Source organism: Ursus maritimus, unplaced genomic scaffold (assembly GCF_017311325.1).
Source record: "Ursus maritimus isolate PB19 unplaced genomic scaffold, ASM1731132v1 scaffold_2, whole genome shotgun sequence".
Classification (NCBI taxonomy): domain Eukaryota; kingdom Metazoa; phylum Chordata; class Mammalia; order Carnivora; family Ursidae; genus Ursus; species Ursus maritimus.
In genome coordinates, this window is record NW_024424452.1 from 73004509 (window position 1) to 73031969 (window position 27461).

The 27461-nt window shown below is 48.8% G+C and overlaps 1 protein-coding gene and 1 pseudogene across 3 annotated transcripts; both read left to right on the forward strand.

Moving 5' to 3' along the window:
* The first annotated feature begins 458 nt into the window (after positions 1-458).
* On the forward strand, positions 459-27101 carry TBX19 (T-box transcription factor 19). 3 transcript variants are annotated; one of them, XM_008695793.2, is made up of 8 exons: positions 459-2149; positions 12616-12880; positions 14232-14366; positions 17063-17124; positions 18346-18407; positions 20056-20244; positions 22502-22637; positions 25835-27101. In XM_008695793.2, exons 1-8 carry the CDS (start codon positions 1950-1952, stop codon positions 26118-26120), a joined length of 1335 nt encoding a protein of 444 aa, XP_008694015.2. In that variant the 5' UTR covers positions 459-1949; the 3' UTR covers positions 26121-27101. The 3 variants fall into 3 exon arrangements, with proteins under 3 accessions (XP_008694015.2, XP_008694003.2, XP_040492118.1); XM_008695781.2 differs by lacking the exon at positions 459-2149 and adding an exon at positions 7906-8055; XM_040636184.1 differs by lacking the exon at positions 459-2149 and adding an exon at positions 11726-11813.
* LOC121104104 lies at positions 17583-17730 on the forward strand (annotated as a pseudogene).
* Positions 27102-27461: the final 360 nt, after the last annotated feature.

Genomic DNA, 27461 nt, shown 5'->3' on the forward strand with positions numbered 1-27461 from the left:
TACGTCTTCATCCCTCTTTTTCCCCAACCCCTGGCAACACCAGTCTTCACCATCTCCATAGTTTTGCCTTTTCTAAAACGTCATAGTTTCCAGTATGTAGCCTTTTCAAACGGACTTCTTTCACTTAGTAGTATGAATGTAAGGGTTTTCCATGTCTTCTCATCTTTGAGAGCTCATTTCTTTTTAGTGTTGAATAGTATTCCATTGTCTGGGTGTGCCACGATTTATTTAACCATTCACCTATTAAAAAACATCTTGGCTGCTTCCAACTTTTGACAATTATGAATAAAGCTGCAGAAAACCTCTGTGTGGGTTTTGTATGGACATACATTTTTAACAGCTTTGGATAAATGCCAAGGGAAGTGACTGCTGGATCATACAGTAAGAGTATATTTAGTTTTTTTTTTTTTTAAAGATTGATCGATAGATTTATTTATTTATTTAGAGCACAAACACAAGCCACGGGGGGGTGGGGGGCAGAGGGAGAGGGAGAATCTTAAGCAGGCTCCCCGCTGAGCACAGAGCCCAGCGTCAACAAGAGGCTGGATCCCACGAAGCTGAGATCATGACCTGAGCCAAAACCAAGAGCCAGATGCTCAACTGACTGAGCCCCCCAACCCCCAGGTGCCCCTGCCCTGAATGCATTTTAAGTACTATCTTTACCCTGATTTTATCTCATCATTTTTGCTTTTATTTTTCCTTTGTTTTGATCCTCTTTGGGTTGTAGTGAGAGAACAACTCACAACCCCCAGGATCTACTCTGGGTCAGGAAGGTAGAGCTACCTACCTCGGTCCTTTCCCTCACCTCCCCAATTTGTACTGTGTGTCACGGGTGAAAGAAGCATTTTCTACTAGTAGTGTATTACCAGGGAATGTGGGAATTCACCCTGGAATGCAGATAGGTCATGGACCAACAGGAGAGCCAGAGAGCCCTTCTGGATCCTTCTGGATCCTTCTAGAGCAAAGTAACTCCGCATCGTCATGTCAACAGCTTATTTTCAGTCGCTGAGGGCAGAGTGCCTCCACAGAGAGAGTAATATGATGCTACATGAGTTTTTTTTCTCCCTCTGGCCCGAGGGCTGGACAAAAACAAATTGGGGCTTTGAGTCCTAGGGGGAAGTCCTTCTGTTTGCCAGAGGCGCTGAGGGCCCTTGGGATGAGCAGAGCGTGCGTGTCCATAGGGTCCCTCAGGAGGGAGAGGAGCAGTAGGGGCGCCTGGGGAGAAAGGACACCTTAGCTCTTTCCTTTTCTCTGGATCGTGACCCTTGAGTGGGTGGTGGTGCACAGAGCATCTTGCTTCCCTCTCCGGTGCGGCTGTCACAGGCCTGGCACAGTGCCCTTGGCCTTCCATGCGTGCTCTTCTCTCTGGGGCTAGGAGATAGCTGCGGGATTTGGGTTCTTGACTGTGTCCGGGAAGGCTGCTTTGGCATCAAGTTTGCCGATCCTCCCCAGGACTTCTTTTCCTATAGGTGCCACATGCCACGATTTATACACAAACATGATTTGCCTGATTGTTGCAGTCTGGGCCTGGAACAATTTTAATTAATGGGAAAATGGTCCTCAAAACAGTGATTAGACCTCTTCAGGTACAACAAGATAAAAGCCTGATAATTTGGATGGAGTACTCTTCTTAAACGTCTATTCTATGCACAGCAGCCAATGGGAAAGCCAGGCTCTCTCCCACCTGATCCAATGAGTAATTAAGAGAGGGCTTTTTCTTCCTACCTCTCCCCTCCCTCCCCCTCCCCACTAAAGCTTAACAGGTTGGTGGTATAATTTGGAGACTTTAAGGGGTGTCATGCTAGGAGCTTAGGCAAGAGCCAGGGCATCTTCTCTCCAGCTCCCCAGGCACTGCCCAGCTGGGTTTGAAACGCAGGCAAGTGAGAGGAGGAAGGAGGTGGTAGCAGGCGAGATAGGTGACGCTTCTCAGCCAAGTTTGAGAGGGGCCTATGGCCATGAGCGAGCTGGGCCCCCAGAACAGCGATGGCACTGTTTCTCGCCTCCTCAACGTGGTAGAAAGTGAGCTGCAGGCAGGGAGGGAAAAAGGCGACCCTACGGAGAAGCAACTCCAGATCATCTTGGAGGATGCCCCTCTCTGGCAGAGATTCAAGGAAGTCACTAACGAAATGATCGTGACCAAGAATGGCAGGTGAGTTTTTCTGCGGCCCTGCTTGGGCTGGGAGGGCTTGGTCGGGACGGTGAGCCCCCGGAATATCGGAGAGGCTGCCCTTCTTCACTCAGAGGCGGCGGGGGCTGATTAAAATGATCATGAGAAGGACAGTCTCACTCGGCTTTCCCCAGCCAACTGAATTAATTTCCCGAGATCAGCAGAGAAGTAGAGGATGGAGCCACTTGCGTGCATTCTCAACAGAGAAATTCTGGGAAGGTCCCCTAAGTGGGGACATGCCCTAGGAGTTTGGGAAATTAGTGCGGAGATAAGATTATTATTATTATTATTTTTTGAGTGACTGCCTATCTTGGAGCAGACCTGAGCTCCAACTCAGTTCAGATAAGGTGAAAGTCAACTTTATTTGGAAGCTGGATGTTTCCTCTTAGGTATAGCAAACTTGCCAGAAATTCTGGACTAGCTGAAGATCGGGAGCCAAAGGGCAGATTTAATCTCATTGCAGATCGCTACCTCTGCTTCCTGGTGTGTGTTTGTGGTGAGTGTTCATTTGAGATTGTGTATGTTTGTGATGACGTGAGAGCTGTGGCAGTAATAATACCATCGTGAAGGCGTAATACACTGCCTGAGAAAAGAGAAGAGACCTTCTTTTTTCTCACTGCAACAAATTAGAGATGAACAGAAACTGATCTCTGTTGGCATTTCCTGGAATCTGTTAAATCCAGCCCCACTAAATGGCTGTCAAGGTCATAGTGGGAGCTGTCACTTAGAAGAGGAAATGCAAACATTTGGAAAGAAAATCTCTCTGCTCCCAGCTTGGCCAGACTGGCTCCCCACATGCGGCTGATGTTCACAGATGCTTTGGTTCACAAGGTAAAAAAGCACAAAAGTCGGAAGGCATTTTCGGCATGGTTAGTTTCAGCAGGACTCCAAACGTGGCCCTTAGGAGAAATTCTGCTAATAGAGGAAAGTTGAGACTTCGGCAGGCTTTTGTCTCTGTGCAAAATGCTTCCTTTCCCGATCGATGTCTTGCTTTCCTATTTTTGAGTAAAATGTGCACTATGGGAAATGAACCATCGCTTGTCTCTCTGGGAGAATTATGAACTCCAGGGCCGTTGCATGGCATTAAAGTGCTTTGTAAGGGGAAGGTTTACCAGAAATAAGGGCATTTCAATAAACTGTGATCATTCATAGTAGAAGGAGTATTAAACTTGCTTGGAATCCCAACCAAACAAGCTTGATACTTTTATTTTCTGTCTCTAAATGGGTCCCCTACGTATTTCATATATAGGATTTGTTACTTTTAGTATTTGCAGTTGTCATGACCTCAGTTCCCACTCTTGATGTGTATTTGTACATTATTTTGGGTAGAAAGAAATAGAAACTACATTTTTAATTTCAAAGGATCACCCCAAATTTTTCTTTTCTTTTTTTTTTTTAATTTAAGATTTTATTCATTTATTTGACACAGAGAGAGACGGCCAGCGAGAGAGGGAACACAAGCAGGGGTGGTGGGAGAGGAAGAAGCAGGCTCCCAGCATAGGAGCCTGATGTGGGGCTCGATCCCAGAACGCCGGGATCACGCCCTGAGCTGAAGGCAGACGCTTACCGACTGAGCCACCCAGGCGCCCCCACCCCCAAATTTCTAATTGGATTTATTTTCTTTGCTTTCACAGCTGAATGATGATGCAATTGTAAAAGTTTTGTGATGTCCAGTGATAGGTGGAACTGACTGTTGATATTCCTTGTACTTAGTGGATAGCAGTCGTGCTAATATTTAGCCTCTCACTACCTATTTGGCTGTCAAAGGGGCCATCCATGAAAGTAAAGTAAGCACAATCACCAAGTAAAAATACAGTTCGTCTATTCCAATGAGGAATAAATAAAGTTTCTGAAACCATTTAAAATTCAATTTAATAATGTGATATATTGGCATGTACTTTTACAATTTGGGAAGAGCTTTCTCTTGACTGTGTTCTCCTATATGATTATTTTCTGCATATTTAAAATATAAAATTCTTCCCATGCTTAATGCCCTTTAATATGAAATATGTGAAAAATATTCTTTGTAGAAAAGTCTTGTTACAGCCAACTTGGTTATTCTTCTCTGCGGAGGTCCTGCTGCCGTTGCCCCTTCTCCAGTGAACTGAATCTTCTTTTAGGTTCTGTTATGATTTCTGGACCCCTTAGGGTCCAGATTTTGCCAGGAGGGAGACAGTTCCCTTTATACTTCAGATAAAGAAGGGCAGACGCATGTCTAAGAAATTGATGTGTTGATAAGGAATGAGCTTGGCCTGGAATTACTCTCAATCTTTTATTTTCACAGATTAAATCGTTTGCGACACCTTATTGTTCTTGATACAGAAAGATCTTGTTTCCTGTCCCGTCTTCTTCTCGTATCTGTCTATTCCTGTGTATCTCCTTTGTACCCACTGTCCTCTGCCCGCAGACCCATAGTGTCTCCTCCAAATGCTTCACCCCTGCCTTTCACACCAACTCCTGAGCCCGGGGCGCTTGCCCCCGCGGCCCTTCTCTGTGCAGAAGATGATTTCTCGTGTTTAACACTCAGCTCCAGCCCTTTTCATTCATATAACCTGCCAGCCCCTGTGGGCAGACTTCTGGATTTCTAGAAGCATCAGTGGGGGTAATCAGATTGTTCCTGTCCAATATAAGAGCCTGAACTCTAGGAAACAAACTGAGGGTTGCTGGAGGGCAGGGGGTGGGGCGAATGGGGTAACTGGGGGATGGGCATTAAGGCGGGCACTTGATGGAATGAGCACTGGGTGTTACAAGCAACTCAGAAATCACTAAACTCTACCTCTGAAACTAATAATACAGTATATGTTAATTAATTGATTTTACACAAAATTTTAAAAAGAGACATTTTGAAATAACATAGGATGGACGGTTGAAAGAATTCAGTCTCATTTTCAAACGGGAGACGCATTTGTATATATAAATAGGAGGCTTGCCTCTGACATAGATGAGAAGTAGTAAAGAGAGGATTTTCCTCTGGATGAGCCCCAGAAACTCGGATCCTGACCACCTTCGTTCCTCCCTCCGTCTCTCCTGCTTCCTTCTCTCTCCCTCCTTTTCTTTTTTTTTTTTTTAAAAGTGGTACATATATTTACTTTATTTATTTATTTATTATTTTTTTAAAGATTTTATTTATTTATTTGACAGAGAGAGAGACAGCCAGCGAGAGAGGGAACACAAGCAGGGGGAGTGGGAGAGGAAGAAGCAGGCTCATAGCAGAGGAGCCTGATGTGGGGCTCGATCCCATAACGCCGGGATCACGCCCTGAGCCGAAGGCAGACGCTTAACCGCTGTGCCACCCAGGCGCCCCTCTCTCCCCCCTTTTCTTTCCCTGCTTTTTTCCTTCCCTCTTTTTAAATATAACTGTTAGTTTCCATACTTGGTTGTCTTTCAGATCTAACGACAGCAGTTACGATGCCTCCTTGAGCTCATTTGAATTCCCTGTAGTGTGTCCAGCTTGTGTCTTCTCTTTTCTCTCCATCCTTTGAGCGAGGAACTTTGACTTTAGGTTGGAGAAAAAAACTTATTTCAGCTTCTGAGGCAAATGCCTGAAATCCCTCACACCTCTTGTTTTCTGTACCAGAACATCTTCCCTTTAGGGGAAAATGCCGTATTTCATATGTATTTCCATGCAGTTGAATAATTTCGACCCCATTCTGATGAGATTTGCCTTGAACAGATGTTCAGAAATTGGAAGCATTTCGAATGTAACTGGTGCGCCCATTTGTTATCAAAAAATAAGCGTTGGGAATCATGAAGTTGAATTTGCCCGTGATTTAGGGCAGCGAGCTGACGCGAGGACCGTGCAAGAGGGGAGAAATGGAGGTTGTGCAAATGAATGTCCCTGCCCTGTAGCCCACAGACATTTTAGTCCCAGGTTTGCAATTACGATTCATGAGGATTGTATGTGTTTGTGTAACCTGCCTCTCGCCAGGGTGTCTTGGCTCCCTGATACTGCTACTCACCTTCAGTACACACACACGCACGCACACACACACGCACGCACACACACGCACTCCAAATGCTCTGATGAGTATTTCATGAATAGTACAGTTCTGTGAGCAGACAGAGGAAGGTTTATACATGTGTGAGTGAATTTTACCTTTAACCATCTCTGCTCTTCCCCCACCTATAAAAGCTGCCTCCTTTCTTCCTGCAAACCTCACCCCTCCTAGCCTCCTTCAGCAGCACTGGCTCTCCAGATCGCCTGTTAGGAAAATAGAAGCTGAGAAACTGGCCTCCTGGCAAAGCGACAGGGAGCTCACGGGCAAAACCAAACCACCTGTGGTTCTTCGAGCGTGGTGGTTTCGGGGAGAGCTTACTCATCCCGCCACGGTGGCTCCCTGTTCCTTCTCCCTCTCTCGCTCTCTTTCCCTCTCTCTCTCTTTCCCTCTCCCTTCCCCCCACTCCTGAATTAGGGACTGATTTACATGTCTCCCAGCTCCTCTAAGATCTCTGGGGCTTCTCTGCGGTTGGCCAGACCTTGGAAAGAAAAGGAGGAAAAGTTAACTGGATTAGAAGTGCAGTTCATTCTGGAAAACAAAGCCTGGGCGTGTGTGCTGCTCGCAGGTAAATACTTAAGAGTATCCCCAGATAATGGGCCCTGGTCATTGTGGAGCGGAAGGGGACGTGGGGGTGAGGCACAGGAGCTGACCTTGGCCTAGAGTTAGGATGAGTTCCAGTCCCAGTTACAAGACTTGTGGCAAGGTCACTGACTTATTTATTCCTCGTTGGGATAATGTAGGTTAAAAACTACATAGCATCTCTTAGTTCATTCGTGTGGTGATAAAAGAATAAAAGTATTTTTTTAAAGTTTTTTTATTTGAGTATATTGACATAGTAACACAATTATTTTCAGGTGTAGGACATAGTGATTTCAGAAGTTTATACATTATGCTGTGCTCACCACAACTGCAGCTATGTCACAAAATAAAAATAATTATAACATTCTTGGCAGATGAAGTACTAAAGAGAATAAAGTGATAAACTATTATGTAACTTTTCACAAAGTTCCCCCCCCCCCTTTAAGTAGACTGCACACCCAGCATGGAGCCCAGTGCAGGGCCTGAACTCACAACCCTGAGATCAAGATCTGAGCTGAGATCAAAGGTCAGACTCTTAACCAACTGAGCCACCCAGCTCTCCCCATTCTGTAACTTTTCAGATGTGTCCTTCTAAAAGCCAGGGCACTGTGGCTTCTTTACTTTTTTTTTCTTTACTTTTTAAAAGTGCTTTATTGTGATCATTCACAGACCATGCAATTCACCCACCGAAAGTGTACAATTCTGTGGTTTCTGGTATATTCACAGGGTTATACGTATATTCCCACAAATAATTTTTTGAACATTTTCATTATCCCAAAAGAAATCCTGTATCTCCAGCCATCACCCCCCCTTCATCCCCCGTCCTACTCAGCCTTGGCAACCACTAATCTTCTTTCAATCTCTATGGATTGGCCTACTTTGGACATTTCCTATGAATGGAATCATACAATATGTGGTCCCTTGTAACTGGCTTCTTTCACTGAGCCTAATATCCTCAAGTTTCATCCGTGTTGTAGCATTTTTATTGCCAAATAATATTCCCTTACGTACATGGGCCCTATTTTGTTTATCCATTCATCGGTTGATGGGCATGTGGGCTGTGTCCACTTTTTTTGCTCTGATATTATCAATAATGCTGCTGTGAGCATTTGTGTACCAGTTTTTGTGTAAATGTGTGTGTTCACGTCTCTTGCACATGTGTCTAGGAACGGGATTGCTGGGTTGTATGGCAGCTCTGTCTGTAACTGATCGAGGAACCACCAGACTGTTTTCCAAAGCAGTTCTACCACGTTACATCGCCACCAGCCATGTACGAGGGGTCCGGTTTCTCTACATCCTCGTCAACACTTGGTATTGTCCCCTTTTTAATCCAGCCTTCCTAGTGAACGGGACGTGATTCCTCACTGCACTTTGGATTTGCATGTCTCTGGTGGCTGATGGTAGTGAGAGTCTTTCATGTGGTCATAGGTTCTTTAGAACATCAGCTGTAGCTCCTGGGCACAGCACGAAGGGAGAGAAGCCATTACGCATTCCCTTATTCTGGAATTAAAGGTCATGCTACGTTCTTTGTGAGACCTAGCATGATACTGTTAGGAGAGAGGGCAGAAATGAAAACTGGACCCCCCACCCTCATTTTGCCTTAGTCCACACTGGTCTTCTCTTTCCTCAGTAGTCCTCAAGGTCAGGCTTATTCGGACCCCAGGACCATTGTACTCGCTATTCCTTTTGTGTGTAGTTGCTTTCATAGAAGCCATTTCTGGTGTTTGTAAGACTCATTTCTTCTCCTTTTGGGTCTTAGCTTACTGTCCGCCTGGACCTACTAAGATGCATCTAGAGTAGTTTCTCACTCTTAATTTCACTAGGTGACATCACCCACTTTGTTCCTTCATAGCACTCTTGCAATTTAAAATTATCTTCTACATTTAAAAAGAAACCTGTTTATATTTTTTGTTGCCCGATCTCTGTGTTTCAATGTAAGCTTCGTGAACAAGACCCTGGGTCCGTGTCTTTTTACCAGTGAACCCCCACCTAGGACAGTCCCTGCCATAGAGCAGCACTCAAAAATCATTCTTTCGATGAGTGAATAAACCTCTAATTAGATAGTTAGATTTCGGTAAACATCGAGGGGACTTTTCCCTTCTTTGTGACCCATATTTATTTTCTAGAAAAATCAAAAAGGAGAGACACTGTGTTGTACACCTGAAACGAATGTAACGTTGTGTGTCAACTATACTTCAATTTAAAGAGAGAGAGAGAGAAGGTGTGGTGAGTGTAATAAAAGAGAAGGCAGTGGGGCAGGGTCAGAGGAGCAGACTCACTTCCTGAACCCCAGTCTCCTCATCTGTGAAATGGGCATAATAACATTTGCTTCCATGGGGCAAAATAAGACTTACGTGAGATGTACATACGTTAAGTCCCGGGTGCAGAGTAAAATTCAGTATTTAGCAATTGCCATTTGAAAACCTGTCTTTCATTAAATCATCTCTTCAATCTTAAGGCAGAATTACAGGAAACCCTCATATTTCACACCCTGAAGATAACAGCCATGCCATATGCTTGAGAGGCTGTTTAGTGTATGGAGAGGATATGTTATATGAGCTTTCTTTTCTTTTTTTACTTTCACATGTACTACATATCCTTACTGAGAAAACTTTCCGTACTTTTTAACTTTATATGTGAAATGACAATTGCACATTTCCTTCCTGTGTTTTCTTAAAACAAAACAAAACAAAACAAAACAAAACAAAACAAAACAAAACAAAACAAAACAACTTAAGCATTTCAGGAAAAGCAATGGGCCAGAAATCAGACCATCTCTCTGTGTACCTCATAGAAACAAGCCTGGCTCCTGGCTGTCACAGTGACCCAGTGTGGCCCCTGGGATCATTTCTGAGGTCCACTTTGGTGATTCTTTGCAAATGCCATTTGTGCTTCTCAGGGCGCCTCTGCTTTCTATACGTGGCCAATATTATTAAAATAATTGAAAACGTTGAAATATGTTGTGGAAGGGCATAGTTCGTCTGATACGAAGAGAAAAGAACAGATGAAATCCTTCTGTTGAAGAAAAAGCAAAAGAATATGCAAGTGGATGAATTTCGATGTCATAGGTCGTGCCCGAGGGGAGGACCATCATTTTCCTTTACACGGAAGTATCATCATGTCATTAAGGGACAGGAGTGACGGGCTGAGTCACACAGCGCTCAGGCAGGACCTGGACTTGAGATGCGCTACCTGATGCAGGTTTTCCCCTAGGAGTCTCATTTAATTCAAATACTTGTCCTAACCTCCTATTTAGGTTTTCTCTCCTTGAGCCCGCCAGGACCGAGGGAGGGGAGAGACAGCTCTGCTGGGAGCCGAGGGAGGGAGGGAGCCCTCAGCATTTCCCATGCATAATCCCAAGGCCAGGGTCTCCTTTTGGTTTTTGTTTTTGTTTTTTAAAGATTTTATTTATTTTTGAGAGAGAGAGAGAGAAAGAACGAGCTGGGGGGAGGAGCAGAGGGAGAAGCAGACTCGTCGCTGAGCAGGGAGCCCGATGCGGGACTCGATCCCAGGACCCTGGGATCATGACTGGAGCTGAAGGCAGACACCCAACCGACTGAGCCACCCAGCTGCCCCAAGGCCACAGTCTCCTTATAAATGACTGTGATCCCAGCTGGAGAATAAAAGCTGAGGTGGTGTAAGTTATTAATTTGCTCTGTTTTTGAAAAATAATTCGTATGCCATCAAATTCACCCTTCGTCAGTATACAATTCAGTAGATTTGAGAATAGTCCCAAAGTTGTGCAACCATTATCACCATCTAATTCCAGAACATTTTCATCACCCCTAGAAAGAAACCCAAAGCCATTAGCAGTCACTCCCCTTTCCGTCTAGAGAGAAAAGTGGAGGGAAGTGGTACCTGTCAGCCAGGTAGGAGGGAGGTGAAGCTGATGTCCTTTGTGTTTCGAACTTCCAAAGTCACTGCCCCCAGGTAGGATTCTGGAACAGAAGGAGAGCAGGGCCAGCTGAAGGGCTGGGATGTGATGACGGGATAGCCAACACTTGCAAAGTCGTCATGAGGTGGCAGGCATTGGAATAAGCACTTTGAAGAAGAAACTCCTGCAGTTCTTGCCACAGCTCAGTGACGCGGGGTGAGCGAGACCCTGAAGTTGGCCTGGAAAGCAGCTTCAGGAAGGGCGGGAGATGGAGCCCGACCTTCACTCCAATCACTCTTCTGTCTGGCCTCTCAGAGGGACTGTTGACTCCTTGCTAAGGGCCGGAGCAGAGACACGGACCAGAGACACGGGCCAGGCTCTGTATTCTGCACAAAGAGATGGGAAGTGGTCTCTGAGGCAGGGCATTTAGAAAAGGGGACTGTGGGGCTGCGGGCAAAAACCGAACCCCTCCATGCATCCTCAGCGGGAGGACTAGGTTGGAGGAGGAGCCAGGAAAGGAAGTATCAGTGAGGTGGGCTGAGCCAAGGGAAAAGGAGTCCCATCTATGTCCGGATTGCTCAGGACGCCCACATAATGTCAGCTCAGGAGACTGGAAACCTGTGTGGCTGGAGCCCATCTCTAGGTCTGTCCCTTGTCATCTGTCTGTCAGTTCCTTCATTTTCCATACGTATCAATTCCCTTCTACCTCCTCTCAATGCTGGGCACCTGTGTCCATAGTAGGATGTCCTTGGTGACCCTCCCGATCTTCCCGTGTGCCCCTCCCTGCTTTCAACACCCCGTTCCTGGCATCTTCGGACCCCTCCTCTCAACAGGCAGCCAGTCCATCCCAGCTTCTCCCTCATTCTTCTCCCGCCCCATTCTCCTCCCAGCCTCATCAGAGCACCAGTCCTCTGACTCCCCTTACCCTCCCTCCCTTGCACCTCTCCTGAGTTATTTTCTCAGGAGGTGCTCTATACCAGCACATCTTAAGCTTTAATGTTCCTGTGACTCACCTGGGGATTTGGGAAAAGCACAGCTTCTGATTAAGTAGGTCTAGACTGAGGTCTGACGTTCTGCATTTCTGATGACCTTCCAGCCGATCCCGATGCTGCTGGTTCAGGGGCCTCTTTGAGCAGCACGTGTCTAGACTCTGGATGGTCCGCTTCTCCATTTGGGGATTCAGATTTTAAAAGAGGTATTGACAAATAAGGCAGTATCTGGGGCAGTCAGGTGGTGTGTGTGTGGGGGGGATTGTCTGGAAACCAGGTCTCTTAAGGATAATTGGGAGCAACTTAGTACATTTGGTGAAGGAAAAACAAACCAGAGGGAACGAGAAGCCAGATGAAGGGCCTCTGCAAATATGTGAGAGCGAACTTGCTGGTACTGTCCTGGGGGACGGCAGAAGGACCAAGGAATCCAGATCGGTGCGTCTTGGGCACAAATTCCCACAAAATACTCAGTTCAAGGATGGTTCCACAGTCATATCAGTTCAGTGCATGCACAGTCCCTATCTTCGCAGGGGTTTATACTGCACATCTGTATATTAAAGGCTCTGAGAAGTCATGCAGGGAAGGAACTGGTCTAACTCTATAGAGCCAAGCATTCCCTCACTTCCTTTACCACGGAACCACGTTTTCACTGTTCCTGCTATTACTATCATTCAGAACTGGTGTTTTTTGTGAAAGGGGGAAGGACTGGTTTGTGGCATTAGAATGTGGCATCTGATGGATACACTTTGGGCTTTAGGATCCTCTGTCAAATGACTACATCGGTGGTTTTCAGACTTTAAAATGGAGCATGATGATTTAAAGTAAAAACCCCGATATAAAGTGCATTTGCAAAAAGAGGCTCTGTGGGAATGGGGGCTGCTGCCCTGGGCATTCTCTGCACCCCCGAGGCTCTCCAAGGCAGGTCTCCTCCAGAGATGGCTGACGAGGCGCCAGGTGCCCTGCATCCTAACATCCCTCCTGGGACCCCGTTTCTGCCTTTTCTTTTAGACGGATGTTCCCCGTCCTCAAGATTAGTGTCACGGGTCTGGACCCCAACGCCATGTACTCCCTCCTGCTGGACTTCGTCCCCACGGACAGTCACCGCTGGAAGTACGTCAATGGGGAATGGGTGCCCGCAGGCAAGCCAGAGGTCTCCAGCCACAGCTGCGTCTACATCCACCCGGACTCCCCCAACTTTGGGGCGCACTGGATGAAAGCGCCCATCTCCTTCAGCAAAGTGAAACTGACCAACAAGCTCAATGGAGGTGGGCAGGTACGATCAGGTCGCCCGGCCACCCGGCCGCCCCACAGCGCCAATCAAGAAATATCAAGGGTGCATTTAGGTAATTAGAGGGGTCCTCACCGGCCTCTTCTCCCACGGAAGCCAATTATTCCCTGGAGTCCAAATGTGAACAGGAATAAACAGCTCTTAATTGATGCTTTCAGTTTTTAATGGACTTCCTGATGTTAAGAGAGTGAGAGAGTGCAGTAGTTTACTTAATCATCAAGGGCCCTTTCATAGTTCTGTCTTGTGTGTGATGCTTTTTACCCAGCCCCGGGAGGGGATGTTGGTGGGTACCCGGGTTCTGTTGTTCCCTCTCCTCTTTTTTGGTGTAAGTGGCATGTTGGCAATAGACACATACCTTAATAAAAAGCTGTTCCTAAATGAAATAATTACTGCCTCCACTGGGGCATTATGATAATTGTCAATAGAATATTGAAGCGGCTTTGGGTTTTCAGAAAAACAAACAAACCTTAAATAAGGAAGGTTTTATTTAAGGTCTCCAATTAGAGTAAACAAGAATTCGGGGCTTTTTCGTCTTTTGTTTTCTCTTGGAAGGATTGCGAATACTGGTGTGCTGTGTAGGGCTGTGATTCATGTTAGAAAATGTGGACGGTGCGGGGGGGCAGCGCCGTGGCTGGGGGAGAGGCTTGCCGTCCCCGCTGTTTCGTGTTGTGAGCCTCTCAGCCCTGGGTCTTCGTGCCTCGTCTGACCCCGGTGCCCAGCCTACGGGGACCCGGGAGCTCACGCTTCACCAGGAGAGGGTGAGCCACCTGAGTCCTGGCCGTGTTCAGAAGGTTCCAGTTCTTCATTAAAGCAGGAAATTGAAGAGTAAACCGTTCTTGCCTCCCCCTTTTCACAACGTAAGACTTTCAGTACACCTCCATGTGAGTCACAGGGGACGTGGCGTGACCGGCAGGTGTCGGGTGTCATCACGCTTCAGGTAGTCGCTTTTTACCTTTTTACCTTCAGGAGTCGGCATGCAGCCATGCTGGTATTTTGAGATCTCAGGGTTCCTCCTATGAAGAAAAACAGTATGTCTTAATGGACCAAAATCCACATTGTTCTGAAAATAGGGAGAGAGAGAGAGAGAGAGGAAAAAAAAAAAAAGGACGGCAGGATTTGGGCTGAGAATGGACACTCCTTAGAATAACTTTCTGGCAAGCCTGGCATAAGCTCTGATGTTAGGCTCCCTGGAAGCTTCCGGAAAACTGGCCCCCCTTCAGTTTGCAGACGAGGGAATGGTGTGGTGGCCCTGACCGGGCTGGGCGCTGGCTCGTTGTCACCTGTGCCGCCGTGGGCTCTGTAAGGCTTCTCTTTCTCTCCTTCTCCGCTTTCACAGATAATGTTGAATTCTCTGCATAAATATGAACCCCAGGTTCACATAGTGCGCGTTGGAGGTGCCCATCGAATGGTGATGAACTGCTCCTTCCCCGAAACCCAGTTCATAGCTGTGACGGCCTATCAGAACGAGGAGGTAAGCGTGTGCGGGGCGCGTGTGCAAGTGTCCCCTGGAAGGGGGACTTTCTCAGTGGGAGGATGGGACCATGTGTGCACGAAAGGTGGGTTTTCCAGGATCTCAGAGATCTCGGCAGAGATGAAGTTAAGCAGTGAGGTAGCCCTCTCCACTCCCTCTTGCTTGTTTGCCCACAGCCTGCCAGTGCTTCCTCTCCGGGCACGATGTTTGGGTCCATTTACACACTCGAGAGCTTCCCAGGTCTGCTCGTCATCAGAAGTGCTGGGGGAGGGCTGGATTCTTCCTGACTAAACTTACAAAAAAATTTTTTTTTCAAAGTAATACATGTTTATTAAAGAAACCCCCACATAATAAATAAATAATACAGTAGTATGTTCAGTGAAAATGAAAAAGAAAAGGTAAAAACGATCTCTTTCTCACCTGCCGCTTTTTTTTTTTTAAAGATTTTATTTATTTATTCGACAGGATAGAGACAGCCAGCGAGAGAGGGAACACAAGCAGGGGGAGTGGGAGAGGGAGAAGCAGGCTCATAGCGGAGGAGCCTGATGTGGGGCTCGATCCCATAACGCCGGGATCACGCCCTGAGCCGAAGGCAGACGCTTAACCGCTGTGCCACCCAGGCGCCCCTCTCTCCTGCCTTTTCAATCCCACTCCGCAAGAACACTACAAATAATAGCTTCAAGTGTGTTTTCTCCCCACACATATTCTCTATCTATATAAATATCTATGAGAATATGGACTGCCTCACAGGAATTGGCTCATGTTGTATACATTAGTCTGCAGATTTCTCTTTTTTCAGGCACATCTCTTTTTCTGAAGTGCCTGCAGAGGCTATCCCGTATTTCAGGCAATCAGCTCCCCACCGATGAACATTAGGTTTTTTATAGTCATTTTATTTGCTATTATAAATAATGGTGCAAAGAATATTCCAGAACATCCACATCCACTGTTGTTCGCTTGCATGGGTGGACACCTGGTAATGGCATGCTCTGTCAAGGAGAGCGCGGGTTCAGAATCCTGAGATATCATCAAATTGCCTCGCTCCCAGAGCATACTCGGCTCAGTCCCCGCCTCTTCCCGAAGGTGCTGATTATCAGCCTTTTGCAGCTTTGATAATCTGATGGGTAAACAAACAAACACCCCCCCCTCAAAAAAACCCCAGAACCAAAGAACCCAGAAGGTATCTCATTGCTGCTTTCATCTGCATTTCTTTATTTGGAAGCTTTTAAAGAATTTGGGCTCCCTCCCAGCCAGCTGAGTCCGAATCTCCAGGGATGGTCCCTAGAGTCCGTAGTTTCTCAAGTCTCCCGGAAGGATTCTGATGAGCCTCCGGGCTTGGAAATACCACCTTTGTGCCTACAGGTAAAATTGAGCTGTTGATTGAACTCGCCTCACAGATGTGCAGAGAAAATATAATTATTTTTCTACAAGTAGCCTGGCCTCTTGCCTGAGCCCCTCTAGCAGGCCGGTGGGAACAGAGGTTAACTATTTGATCATTTCAACAGATCCTGTCTTTGTAGGCGGAAACGTGCCGTGTTGAAGATGGCTTGCCCTCTCCTGCTTCTCTTCCTCCGATGCAGTCTGGGTCTTTGAGGGGAGGGTGTGGCTCTTGCAACTCCAGAGAGTGTGTGTTTGCGTGTGTTGGGGGGTGTTGGGGACTATGTGCTAGCTGCCTGATGCCATATTTCAGCCTTGATAATGCCCCATGGGAATCAAGCCCAGGAAAACCCAGCCTCAGAGCCTCCCCCTGCTGCCAGTGCTTTCCTGCCGAGTTGACAGTTGACGTTGCTGCACCCTGAGAGGGGAGCGGGCCTGTGGGTAGATGCTGGTCTCACTAGGCACCGTGACCCCTCCAGGTTTAGACCAGGAGAAAGACCCGGACATGCCCAGCAGACGCTATGGCTCTCCTCCCTCTTCTGATTTCCTCCCCGTTCCCGGGTCAGAAAGAGTGGTGCTTTTATTTAACTTTTCTTCTTCTACCAGGCCCTTGCAGAAATTCACATTCCTTTCAGTGCTTTCTTAGTGAGCAAAGATTTGGTGACTCTGACTGTCTGCTGGGAACACCGTGATGGGCATCCCAGATGTGTGTGCGCCCTCAAGCCCGTACATCCCATGGGAAGAGCCCATAAGCAAATCTACATCATACGTGTGTATGATGTCTGGTGGTTCTGAAGGCCGTGGGGCGCAGTGACAGCGGGTGGGAGTGATAAACTGTGTTTCTGTAATCTGAGTCCCCGAGGAAGTGATCGCTTCAACTGAGGCAGTGATGCTGGACGGTGCTCTCTGGGAGACGTGGATTCACACCTGCCTCCCTCTGACTTGTTCCCGGTGACTAGAAGAGTAACTGATGTGAGGGGGGTGTTCAATATGTTTTTTTTTTTTTTTAAAACGGGTGAATAAATAAAAGAAGGAATGCTAGGTTTAGCACTTCGGGCTTTGCATATTTCTAATGCTTTGCCCTTTCTTTGCTCACGTCACACTGCGTTTTCCATTTTCACCACGGGCCACAACACAACGTTTTTTGTCAGACAGCGCACTGGTAATTTGGGGCAGAACTGAGCAAAGAAACACGGAGAGGGAGACCAAGAGAGGGGCATTATTCTGATTTTACAGAAATTCACAGGTGAAGATAAAGGGTTCGATCTGTTCATATACGTTCCGCTCTCACTAACTCTTCTTGTCTTTGTAAACGTAAGATCACAGCTCTCAAAATCAAGTACAACCCCTTCGCCAAAGCCTTCTTGGATGCCAAGGAGAGGTGAGTGGAGAAATTTCTGTAAAATCTTGCAAGCTGACTTCTGCATGTGTGAAATTAATGCTTATCTGGAAAGGAAGCTGCCTTACCTTTGATAGAAATAGGTTTGTAACGTTCAATTCCATAGTCAACAAAAATCAACAAAATTCAACAAACTGCTAATCATCTGTCCCTCGGAACAGGGCTCCAGGAGAACCGCTAACTGGCAATGTTTGGTCAGCTCTGTGTTACTACCGATTCTTAAAAGTAACACAAGCACGTATAAAAAAGTAATTAAGTGATTTAGATTTTTAATAATTCACTCTGCCCTTCCTCCAGTGCTCTCTGAGTAGTATGGTTTCAAGCATTCTTTTTTAACGACATGTAGCCCAGGAGAGGGAGCGATGCATATGCCTGGTTCATAAAGGTGAGAGCTTCCTATCTTTCAGGTCTGAGAGAAGGCCGTTCCGAGACTTCTGGGGATCGCTTCTGGCCTTTTGGCTAAGATCACATGTAGTATCTGTTCTTACCCGTTCAGAGACTTCCGGGATGGTGAATGGTAGTGCTGCCACTTGAGGCTGCATCTTCATGTTTTTCCTTTCCATTCTAGGGGAGAAAAGAACATTGGTACTTAACTGACTTCCATTGACAGACTTTGTCTGTCCTGTTCATATTTGATTTAATTGAATTTCAGATAACTAAAAGCCTAAGGAAAATCTCATGTGTGGGATGAACAGGACTTTGAGTAGGTCTCCTGACTCCTGACTCGGAGTCCTGGCTTTGCCATTTCCTGGCTGTTTGATCTTACAGGAGTCACGTCGCCTGTCTGAGATCCACTTTTTACGTCTGCTAAGTGGGAATAGCAATTATTTTCCTCCCAGGATTGTTGGGGGATCTGGCATATCACAGATGCGCTTGTGCCCCGAAGTCCGACACAGATCCTAGCTGCTGTTACTGCTTGAATTTCGTCAGGCAGGAGCGATGACCACAAACCAGTGAGATCAGACTAAGTAGGGGTAGCTGTAAATATGGCAAATTGGAGACGCATTAAGTTGCAATTCAAAGAGGAATTGCACATTAGATAAAGTACCCTGGGTGAAGAAAGGGGGAAAGATTTGCGATAAAAGGCGTTTGATTTTCTTATTCCAAGAGATTTATTGCTACCCAAGGAGAATTTGGGGTAGATTTTCCTCTGGACTTGTATGATATGCTGGACAGCCATGGCACACTTTCGCTGTCTTTCAGGAATCACCTTAAAGACGTTCCAGAAGCTGTCTCCGAGAGCCAGCATGTGGCCTACTCTCACTGTGAGTTGGGCAAACACTGGGTGGGATGCGCCTGGGGGGCACTGGGAGCCGTCTCCCACCACACCCAGACACTACCTGTCCGAGTGCTCATGGCCCATTCCAGGGCTCCTCTCAAGACTCAACAGACAAGACTCAAGACAAGTGTATGCCCTTTCCAGAATTCCCAGAGAGAACCAGTGTTCCTGAGGGGCTGGACCGAATCGCAGGTGGGAGATAGGAACGGGAGTGATGGATTTCTCAGACGGGCGTTTTCATGTCCCAGAGGCTAAGGACTATCTCAAGTGCATTCTGGGAGTATCTCCTACCTCTCCACTCTCCACTCTTATCAGCCCGGCCTGGGTCGCCCCTGCTCTTAGCATTTGCTCACTTTTGAATTGGTTCCCACCACGATGCTTCGGGTAGGCTGTGGCCTTGCACGTGGGGAGGAGTCTGGGTGGCGGACTGGACAGCCACAGGGTGAGTTGAGTCATACGTTGCTGGGGACTCTGCAGGTGCTGGGTGTCCTTAACAGGGCACCGGCCTCCTCATGTCTGGATGGCAGGGGGGACCCCATGAGGGAGGAAGTCCCCGAGAGCTGCAGCAGAAAACCAGGCCAGTGGTGTCAGGGCGGAAAGTTAACCCTGGTGCCGGAGAAACTTCCATGAGGATCGTCGTGGTTCGCCCGGGTGCTCTCTGCCGTTGCCCCAGCTCCGGGGCTCTCTCCTCGCTCCTTCCGCTCAGCCTTTGCGCACGTTCCACTGCGGGGCCGCAGCGTAGCACAGGAAGGGAGCAGCGCTCGGGAAATCACTTTTTGAAGTGAGCTGGAAAAACGAGCCTTTTGCAACAGTCCTGGCCCCGGGTGCAGAACTGCATCTTTATTAAGCTCACGCGTTGCAGTCTTCTCAGCGAACTTCTTTGGGCGTGTCTGTTACTTGGGGTGAGGCAAGTACACAGGAGCCTGGTTCCCGGCGACCCCGTGCCTGGCTCGGCCCACTGGACACCTGCATCGAGAAGACTGTCTTTCTTTCCTTTCCAATTTGGATGCTTTTTCTTTCTTTCTCTTATCTTGTCTGTCTTTTTCATTCAAAACCAAATTTCTGTGAAGTGTTTTATAGCCTTCCAGAATGTTCTGCAAGATTCTTGCGTCAGGGTGTGCTAGCCAGCTCCCCTGTTTTTGCTTCCAGAATCCTCTGTGGGGTGGTGAGGGGAGCCACTGTGGCTCCTCTTGCTGGGAGTAAGAACTGCAGACCCCTTCCCACTGGGGAGAAAGAGACTCAGCTCCCGTGTAGGCCCACGACACATACCCTGGTAGCTGCAGCTGACACATCTAAGATCCCCTTCTCTGACTTTAATTTAACTCAAGTAAGTCAGAAGCAACTTAACCTTTGCATTTCTGTAACTTATTCATTCAAATGGTCTTTTATATAGCTCTGTCCCAGCGTTCCTCAGGAGGCCTTCCAAACTTTGAAAGGAACTGCCATCCTTGTCCTAAGCAGCCCGCCTAGCCGCTACCGTGGAAGGGGAGCGGCAGCGGGGGCGGCCTCCCTCTCTCCCGGGCAGACATTCAGTGTCGCTCACACAGAGACGTGGTACTCGAAGTGTCTGGAGACCTGACTTCGGGTGTGGAAGTTCAGGGTCGGTCCCCGTGTCTTCCTCTTGTCTCTTCCAGTGGGAGGCTGGGTCTTTTCCAATCCGGATGGAGTGTGTGCAGCAGGAAACGCCAGTTACCAGTATGCTACCCCCTTGCCTCTGTCTGCTCCCCACACCCACCATGGCTGTGAGCACTACCCTGGCCTCCGAGGGCACCGGCAGGCTCCCTACCCTTCGGCCTACATGCATAGAAACCATTCTCCCTCAGGTGTGTGGTTTTGCTAATTAAGCCCTTGGGGGTGTGGGTCTGCGGGGGTGGTGGGGGTGCAGAGAAATGGTAAACAGCCAGTGGTAAAAAGAAGTATCGAAAGATGGCATTCCTTGCATCTAATATATGTCATAGTTTGTATATTATTATTTTCATGTTTTATTTTATATACTAATAGTTGATGGTGTAATTATGATGTAATTATTATGACATGTAATTATTATGACATTATTCGTGTTTTATACTGGTTTCCTAAGACAGTCTTCTGGGTTCTAATGGGCGTGAAGGCCTTCTCCCAGGGCGCTGGTGTAGTCAGCGTTTCGAGCTGTGTCTCTAAAAGCCAAGCTGGGGGGGCTCTGGAATCCTCAGCTCACTGCCATCCCGTGGCTCTTTTCTATGCTCGTATCCCATGGCTTCATCCAGGGGATCCTGGGCCCAGTATTGGTGAGCTTTTAGGAAGATCTCTGGGAAGCTGGGTGACTGTACAGGCAGACCTCTGTTTGGTTCAGTTGGAGGCACGCAAAGCGAGCCTTGGTGACGTTTGCAGTCCACTTCGGTTTTGAGTTGAGGCCAGCGGTCGTGCGCTTTCTTCCCCATCGACTGCTGCCTAGCCTGCCTTGGCCTCGCAGAAGCCAGACCTCGGCTGCTGGCTAGATGTGCAGGGAGGGAGGAAGGGAGAAGGGAAGCCAAGGGTTGACGTCTCATTCAATGACTCAGGCAACAGCTGTTCATGGAGGGCTGTCTATGCGCTGGGATCTGTCTGTGAACAGACTAGAAAATTACCCTACCCGACAGAGATTCTAGTCTCACGTGGGGACATCAACTCTAAATGAAAGGAAGAAGTAAGATTCGTGGCGTGGGAAGTGGAGGAGGGTGTTCAGATCCCACCCTTCAGGACACCCCGAGCTCTGTGTGCAGAGGGCTTTCCTGGTCACCAGCTGCCTGTCTGTGTCCCTTCACATGCTGCTCCCAGCAGCCTTGAAAGCTGCCTCCAGGAAGGAATGAAAGGAAACGTAATGATATAGGAAAGTGGGCAGCGTTCTCACTCTGCCTCTTGGTTCTTCCCTGTGGTCAGCACATAAAACACAGCTTCTGAGCACCTGCGAGGCGCCAGACCCCCTTCTAGACGGTGGGGATAGGAGCGTGAGGAAGGTACAGTTTCTTCCCTGAAGGAGCTCCGGGCTCCATGAATGCATAAAGAACGAATCATAACAGTGTCGTGAGAGCTCTCGTGTGGTCCTCGGACCTGTGGCATCACCGGGGAACTTGTTAGAAACATAGACTCTCGGGTTCTCCTTCTGAAAGAGCCCACATTTTAACAAGGTCCCTGGGTGATTCTCAGGCACGTTACAGTTAGAGAAACATTCTGTGAAACACACAAGCCAGGGTGCTGTGGGAATGAAGGGAAAAGAGCAGAGAGAGCTACTCAGAGGGGTGAACGTTTCAGTTGAGATTTGCAGGATGAGGAGAAGGGGACAGAGGTGGGAGTGGGTGGGAGTGAGGGTGGATGGCAAGGGATGCAGGAGAGGCGAAGGGCACTCCAGGAAGAGCGGTGTGAGCAAGGGCGTAGCGGGGAGAGGACCTGGGGCGTCTGGGGGATGCATTTGGAGTGGAGGGTAGCGGGAGAGGTGGAAGACGAGCTGAGGCTGAAGGAGTTGCAGGTGCTCCATCTTGAGGGGCGGTGACTTGGCCAGCCAGGTGTATACACCGGAATCTTCTTCCTCGTTCTCCTCTTTCTCCCTCCTTCCTCTTTCTCATATAGACATGATTTATGCAAATGGAGATTCTAAGACATAGAAGACACTATTCTTGAGCTGTTTCAATTGACCTGGGGTTGCTGAGAAGAATAAGGGGCCGGTCCTCAGAAATCTCATCTGGGGCACCGGCGGGCCCTTCGGCTTGTGTTGAGGGGGTGCTGACTTGGTCCGTTCTTATAGCGGAGTGAGTGTGGTAGTGTGAGTCAGACAGATCTGTGTCGCAAAGGGCAGATCGTCCCACGTCTCCGAGCCTCGTCTATAAGGTGGAGAGGACAGGTTGTTGTTGTGACGATTAAAATAGGAACGGCATGTGGCATACGGTTGACATTCAGTGTATCTGAGAGCCTCCGTCTTTTCTGTTCCCCTCAGAAAGTACTAACAAGCTATTGGCAAAAGTAGCACAAACCATGGGTATATGTTGCCGTAAAGTAATACCATTGGCCACCATCTTTATACGTTCTACGCGCTCCATCAACTGAACTGTTGTTATTTTTCCAAAGTGAATTTGATAGAAAGCTCCAGCAATAACCTGCAAGTTTTCTCCGGAGCTGACAGCTGGACTTCCTTGTCCTCCACACCCCACACCAGCATCCTGTCCGTACCCCACACCAGCGGGCCAATCAACCCAGGGCCTAGGTAAGACCAACACCAGCAACTTGCTCATCGGTGGTCTTGGGGGTTGACATGAGCACTGGAGGAGACTCAAGTTCATTCTTCTTCCTAAGGTGGCTTGGTCCAAGCCGTTGTCCTGACTCTTAAGCCACTAGGAAGTGAAGGTGACAACGGGATGGACTTTTCTTTCCCAGAGAGAGGGGAGGGGAAGCACTTGCCCAGCCGTATGCTCTTTCTTTAGTAGCTTGGTATTCTATTTTTAAAAGGGAAAAGACATTGTGGCCTGGAATCGTTTGTCCTGAACCAGTCAGAAATATTGTAAACTGTCGCGGTAGCAGGTGGACACTGACTGTAGGAGGATTGAAGGAAAAATGTAAATAGACACTGAGAATTCAAGATGCTGGATTGTCTGTGTTCTCATAAGCCACCCGTTCTAACAGGGGGACAGACTGTGGGTGCCTGGCCCAGAACCCACGTAATAGAGCAGAGTGTAGCCTCTAGGACCCACGGCATAACTTGCTCACCAGAGCCCTGCATTTCGTTCTGACTTCTGGAAATGAGTGTGGGGGAGAGGACAGGAAGGGACCTTGGAGTTTGATGGACGTGGGCTTTAGTCCCGGTTCTATCTCTTATTGACTTTGTGCCATCAGGCGTTTTTCTTGGCTTCACTGAGCTCCCGCTTTCTAATCGCTAAAATGGAAATAGTAGGGGCTACTCTGTAGGTTGCGGTGAGCCCAGAAGGAGAAAATGCGTTAACATGCTTTGTGAGCAGTAACATTCTGTATAAATGTCAGCTGTTGCGTTCAACATAGGCACGCAGAATTTTGAGAAAGTCTTAAAAGGGATTCGGAGTTAAAAGGTGGGTCTTGGGAGATGTCCAACGACTTGTGATTTGCCGGTCTAGACAACGTTCGGAGAACATTGCATTTTGGTCTGCAGCAGGGCTGCTCACGCTTAAATGTGTGTTAGAATCATCTGGGATGTTGTTAAAATGCACAATCTGATGAACAGGTCTGGGTTGGAGCCTGCGATTCTGCCTTTTAACAAGCTCATGGGTGTTGCTGTGCGCTTGACCTTGGTGGTTCTGATGCTGATGCTGCCGTGGCGGTCCGGGACTCGCGCCGTGCTGCCCCGTGCAGCCGCCACCGGCCGCCGGTGGCCACTGAACCCTCTAAGTGCAGCGGGTCCCAGTGCAGGTCCCAGTGCTGTAAGTGAAACACACCCGCGAGCGTGAAGACGCAGCAGGAAACAGAGAATAAGAATCTCAGCTTTTTTTTTTTTTTTTTTTTACCTCGGATGCATGTTGAAATGAATATCTTTGGTTCCACAGAATATGATTAACAATAAGTTTCGTTTCTCTAGTCCTCTCTTTCTCTTCTTTTCTTTTGTTTTCTTTTTTAAATACGTGGCTACTAGAAAACTCAGGCTTGTGGTTGTGGCTCACACTTTGTGTCCATCAGACAGGGCTCAAGTGCATTCTGTAAGGGAAAAGCATGGATTCGGGTTGTGGTAGGAAGGGAGAAAGCGAGTCCTTGAAGATATTAAATAGTCATGTGGCAGGGTCTGTCCTAGATACTTTATAGAGGTCGTTTATAGCATCAAACACATCCACAAGGCTGGCATTAAAATTCTCATTTTACCATTGGAGACACTAAAGCTCAGAGGCATTCAAAACGTCCTGAAGGTCACGCAGTAAGAGGTGTAACTGGTGCGTGGTGTTCCCACTGGCCCGGGAGGCATGCGGAAGGGGCCCGGCCCTGAGCAATGCTGTGGAAGCGTCTCTTCTGGAGATCAGGCCCCAGATCTCAGCAAGCCGAGCTGCCTAACACCCAAACCAATGACAAGCAAGCACCCAAAGCCTGGGCTTCTGCGGTTCCCTCTGGCCCAGTGAGTCCGTAGTCTCTGGACTACGGCAGAGAGCACAGGTGGCATTGTTTCCTCTCTTTCCCTCGGTAGCGTGTTTAACCCACTACTGACTCCGTAAAGATTTTGCTAGAGAATAGCAAACACTCCCGGGACTGGCGCCATGCAGTGAGCCTGTTCTCACACAGTGCAGTCTCAGGCGATGTGGAGACTCTGAGATGTCAGGACATAGGCACGACCGAAGGCTTAGAGCATTGGCATTTATCCCACCTGTTCCAACAGCAGGTGTCTTTGTCTATGTTCAGGTGCAAAAATTGCTGCCCATTACGATCCACTGGAAAGCTTTTAAAAGTCCTGATCCCCGGAGTGCCTGGGTGGCTCAGTCTCCGGCTCAGCCTTGGGCTCAGGTCATGATCCTAGGGTCCTGGGATCAAGTCCCATATCCAGCTCCCTGCTCAGTGGAGAGCCTGCTTCTCCCTCTCCCTCTGCCACTCCCCTCCTGCTTGTTGTCTCTCTTTCTATCTCAAATGAATAAAATAAAATCTTAAAAAAAAAATATCCTGATCCCTGGGCTGCATGCCAGACTGGTTGACTCGGGATCCGTAGCGGCAGGACCCAGGCATTAGTATTATTCCGGAACTTGCTAAGCGGTTCCAATGTGCAGCCAGGTTTGTGAGGCAGGGCTTTAGAGTAAGGGAAGGAGGAGATGGTCTAGCTCCCCAGCCTTTCTGCGGGGCCCGGAGCTGGAAGAGTTAATGCTAACCACCACCCTTCGGTGCGTGTCCTGTGCTAAGCATCATCGGCTCATCTTCTTCCTCAGTCGTCGCAACAGCGTCTGTAATGTGTGCATAATTATCACCCCACATCTTGAAGACAAGGAAGCCGAGACTCAGAGGTGCGCGTTGGACCAAGGTCAGGGAGGCAGGAAGCGGTAGAGCCAGGAGGCAAACCCGGGGGATCGGACACCTGCGTGTCCCGGTTGCTACGCCGCATCAGCTCTCTTGCCAGTGAGAGGCGTCCCTCGCAGGCCACGCCGTGCAGATCCCCGCCTTTGGCTCTCCTGCTCAGCCACGCAGGCTGCAGGGCAGGCTTCCCCAAATGAATGCCGTGTTCAAATCACACTCGCCAGGGGCAGGGCCAAGTGTGGAAATGCAGTTCAGGACACCTCATCATAAGCATTTCACGGCTTGCCTCGGCTTCTCCACAGAAACGGGAATATTCTGGGTCAGAGCTAGAAAGAAAGCTGTGGCTAGGCACCCTCTTGCGAGACCTGGGCCCCCTTGCGCTGTGTACGTGTCGGGCAGCTGGCCGGCCTCTCTGGCAGTGTCGTCAAGCGTTCTGTGTCTCTGTCTCTGCAGCCCCTACCCGTGCCTGTGGACCATCAGCAACAGTGGCGGGGGCCCGGCCGGGCCCGGCCCAGACGTGCACACCAGCTCCCCGGGGGCGTTTCTTCTGGGGAGCCCAGCTGTGACTTCGCCCCTCTCTGCCCAGGCACCCACTTCGGCGGGAGTGGAGGTTCTGGGGGAGCCCTCGCTGACCAGCATCGCCGTGTCCACCTGGACAGCGGTGGCCTCACATCCCTTCTCGGGCTGGGGTGGCCCGGGTGGGGGAGGGCGCCATTCTCCTTCCTCACTGGATAGTTAGGCAGGATCCCAGGGAAAGTGTCAGCGGAGAACCTTCTCTGTATAGAGCATTTAGAAACCCCATCTACTGACTCTAGTGACTTAGACTGCAGGGTCTCCCCACCTAGTGACCTGGACGGTGAGGTGGGTAATGGGAGGGGGTTTAGTTTGCTGATGCTCCCTGATTTCTTTTCGCCCTTCCCTTTTTCTCTGCAGCTCATCGGTGACATGCTTAGGTAACCAGGGTTCATGGAGTAACTTCTTTGGCCCTGCCCCTTACTTTCAGATGATTCTAGAAGGCCCCACTTCCTGTTCTGTGGAGGTGATGCAAAGCTGTTAAGTGACCTCTGAGTTGGCCTGACTAAGGCTTCCTAGCCTTGTGCAGCCCTGGAGAGTATCTGTGGCCACAGGGCTCCTGCTTTGAGACCACGAGAGGGTGTAAGTCCCCAGAGTAAAGTTTTCAAACATAGAGCTAATCATGTATTACAGCAATGTGCCTGGTATTGAGGAAATGAGATCATGTCCTTCCCTCGCTCCGAAACCTTCTATGGCTCACCATTGCCTACAGAATGAAGTCATACCTCCTGACTATAAGGACACCCCCCACCATCTAGCCTCAAACCACGTTTCCAGCTTCTGTTCCCTTTGTCATCAGTGTACTTTCCCACCTGTATGCTGTCCCTGTACCTGAAACACCCTTCTCTGTTTGGTCCCACCTGTGTGAGGCCTGCCTGTCCCCCTGGGACTGGCCGAAGCGCCACGGCCGCATCAAACACCTGACGCGTCAGCACACGTGACCTTGCCCGGCTGCCTGCCGTCCCACAGGTATTGCCTCTGTTATCGAGCTTGCCCCATTCTGCCTGGTGTTCTTGTTACCTGTGAGTGTGTTTGTCTCCCACTAGACTGTGAGCCCCCTGAGGGTGAGGACCAGCCTTCTTGTCTTTGTACCCACAGCACCCGGCGCTGTGCCTTGTCTGTCGTCGGTGCCCAATAAACTGACCGAGTGCAATTGCTGTGCAATGCGCGTGTGCTAATACAACAGCCATGGGGTCCGCTGGGAGGCAGAGCTCGGACACACACGTCTGTCGGTGTTGGGAGCCCAGAACACGCTGGGTGTTCCCCCGGGGTCCCCGTCTGAGGCACAGCCAATCTGCAGGGATTGGCGACCTGGAGATAGTGTGGGCTGGAGTGGTTACTTCCAAACATCAGTCCTCGGATCCCCGGTGCCCGGCTCCCCAGGAGCACCTGTTAGAAACACAGATTCCTGGGCACGCTGCATCCCTAGGGGATCAGAATCTTTAGGGCGGGCGTCCAGGCATGTCAGCAGGTGCTCCAGACGACAGTCGCAGAGCCACGTTTGGAA

Excerpts from the sequence above, each read along its gene's own strand:
- TBX19 (XM_008695793.2), top strand. The coding sequence starts at position 1,950 with ATGGCCATGAGCGAGCTGGGCCCCCAGAACAGCGATGGCACTGTTTCT. Across the intron at positions 12,881-14,231 it reads AGCTCAATGGAGGTGGGCAG|ATAATGTTGAATTCTCTGCA; the intron begins GTACGATCAGGT and ends CCGCTTTCACAG. Across the intron at positions 22,638-25,834 it reads CCAATCAACCCAGGGCCTAG|CCCCTACCCGTGCCTGTGGA; the intron begins GTAAGACCAACA and ends CTGTCTCTGCAG.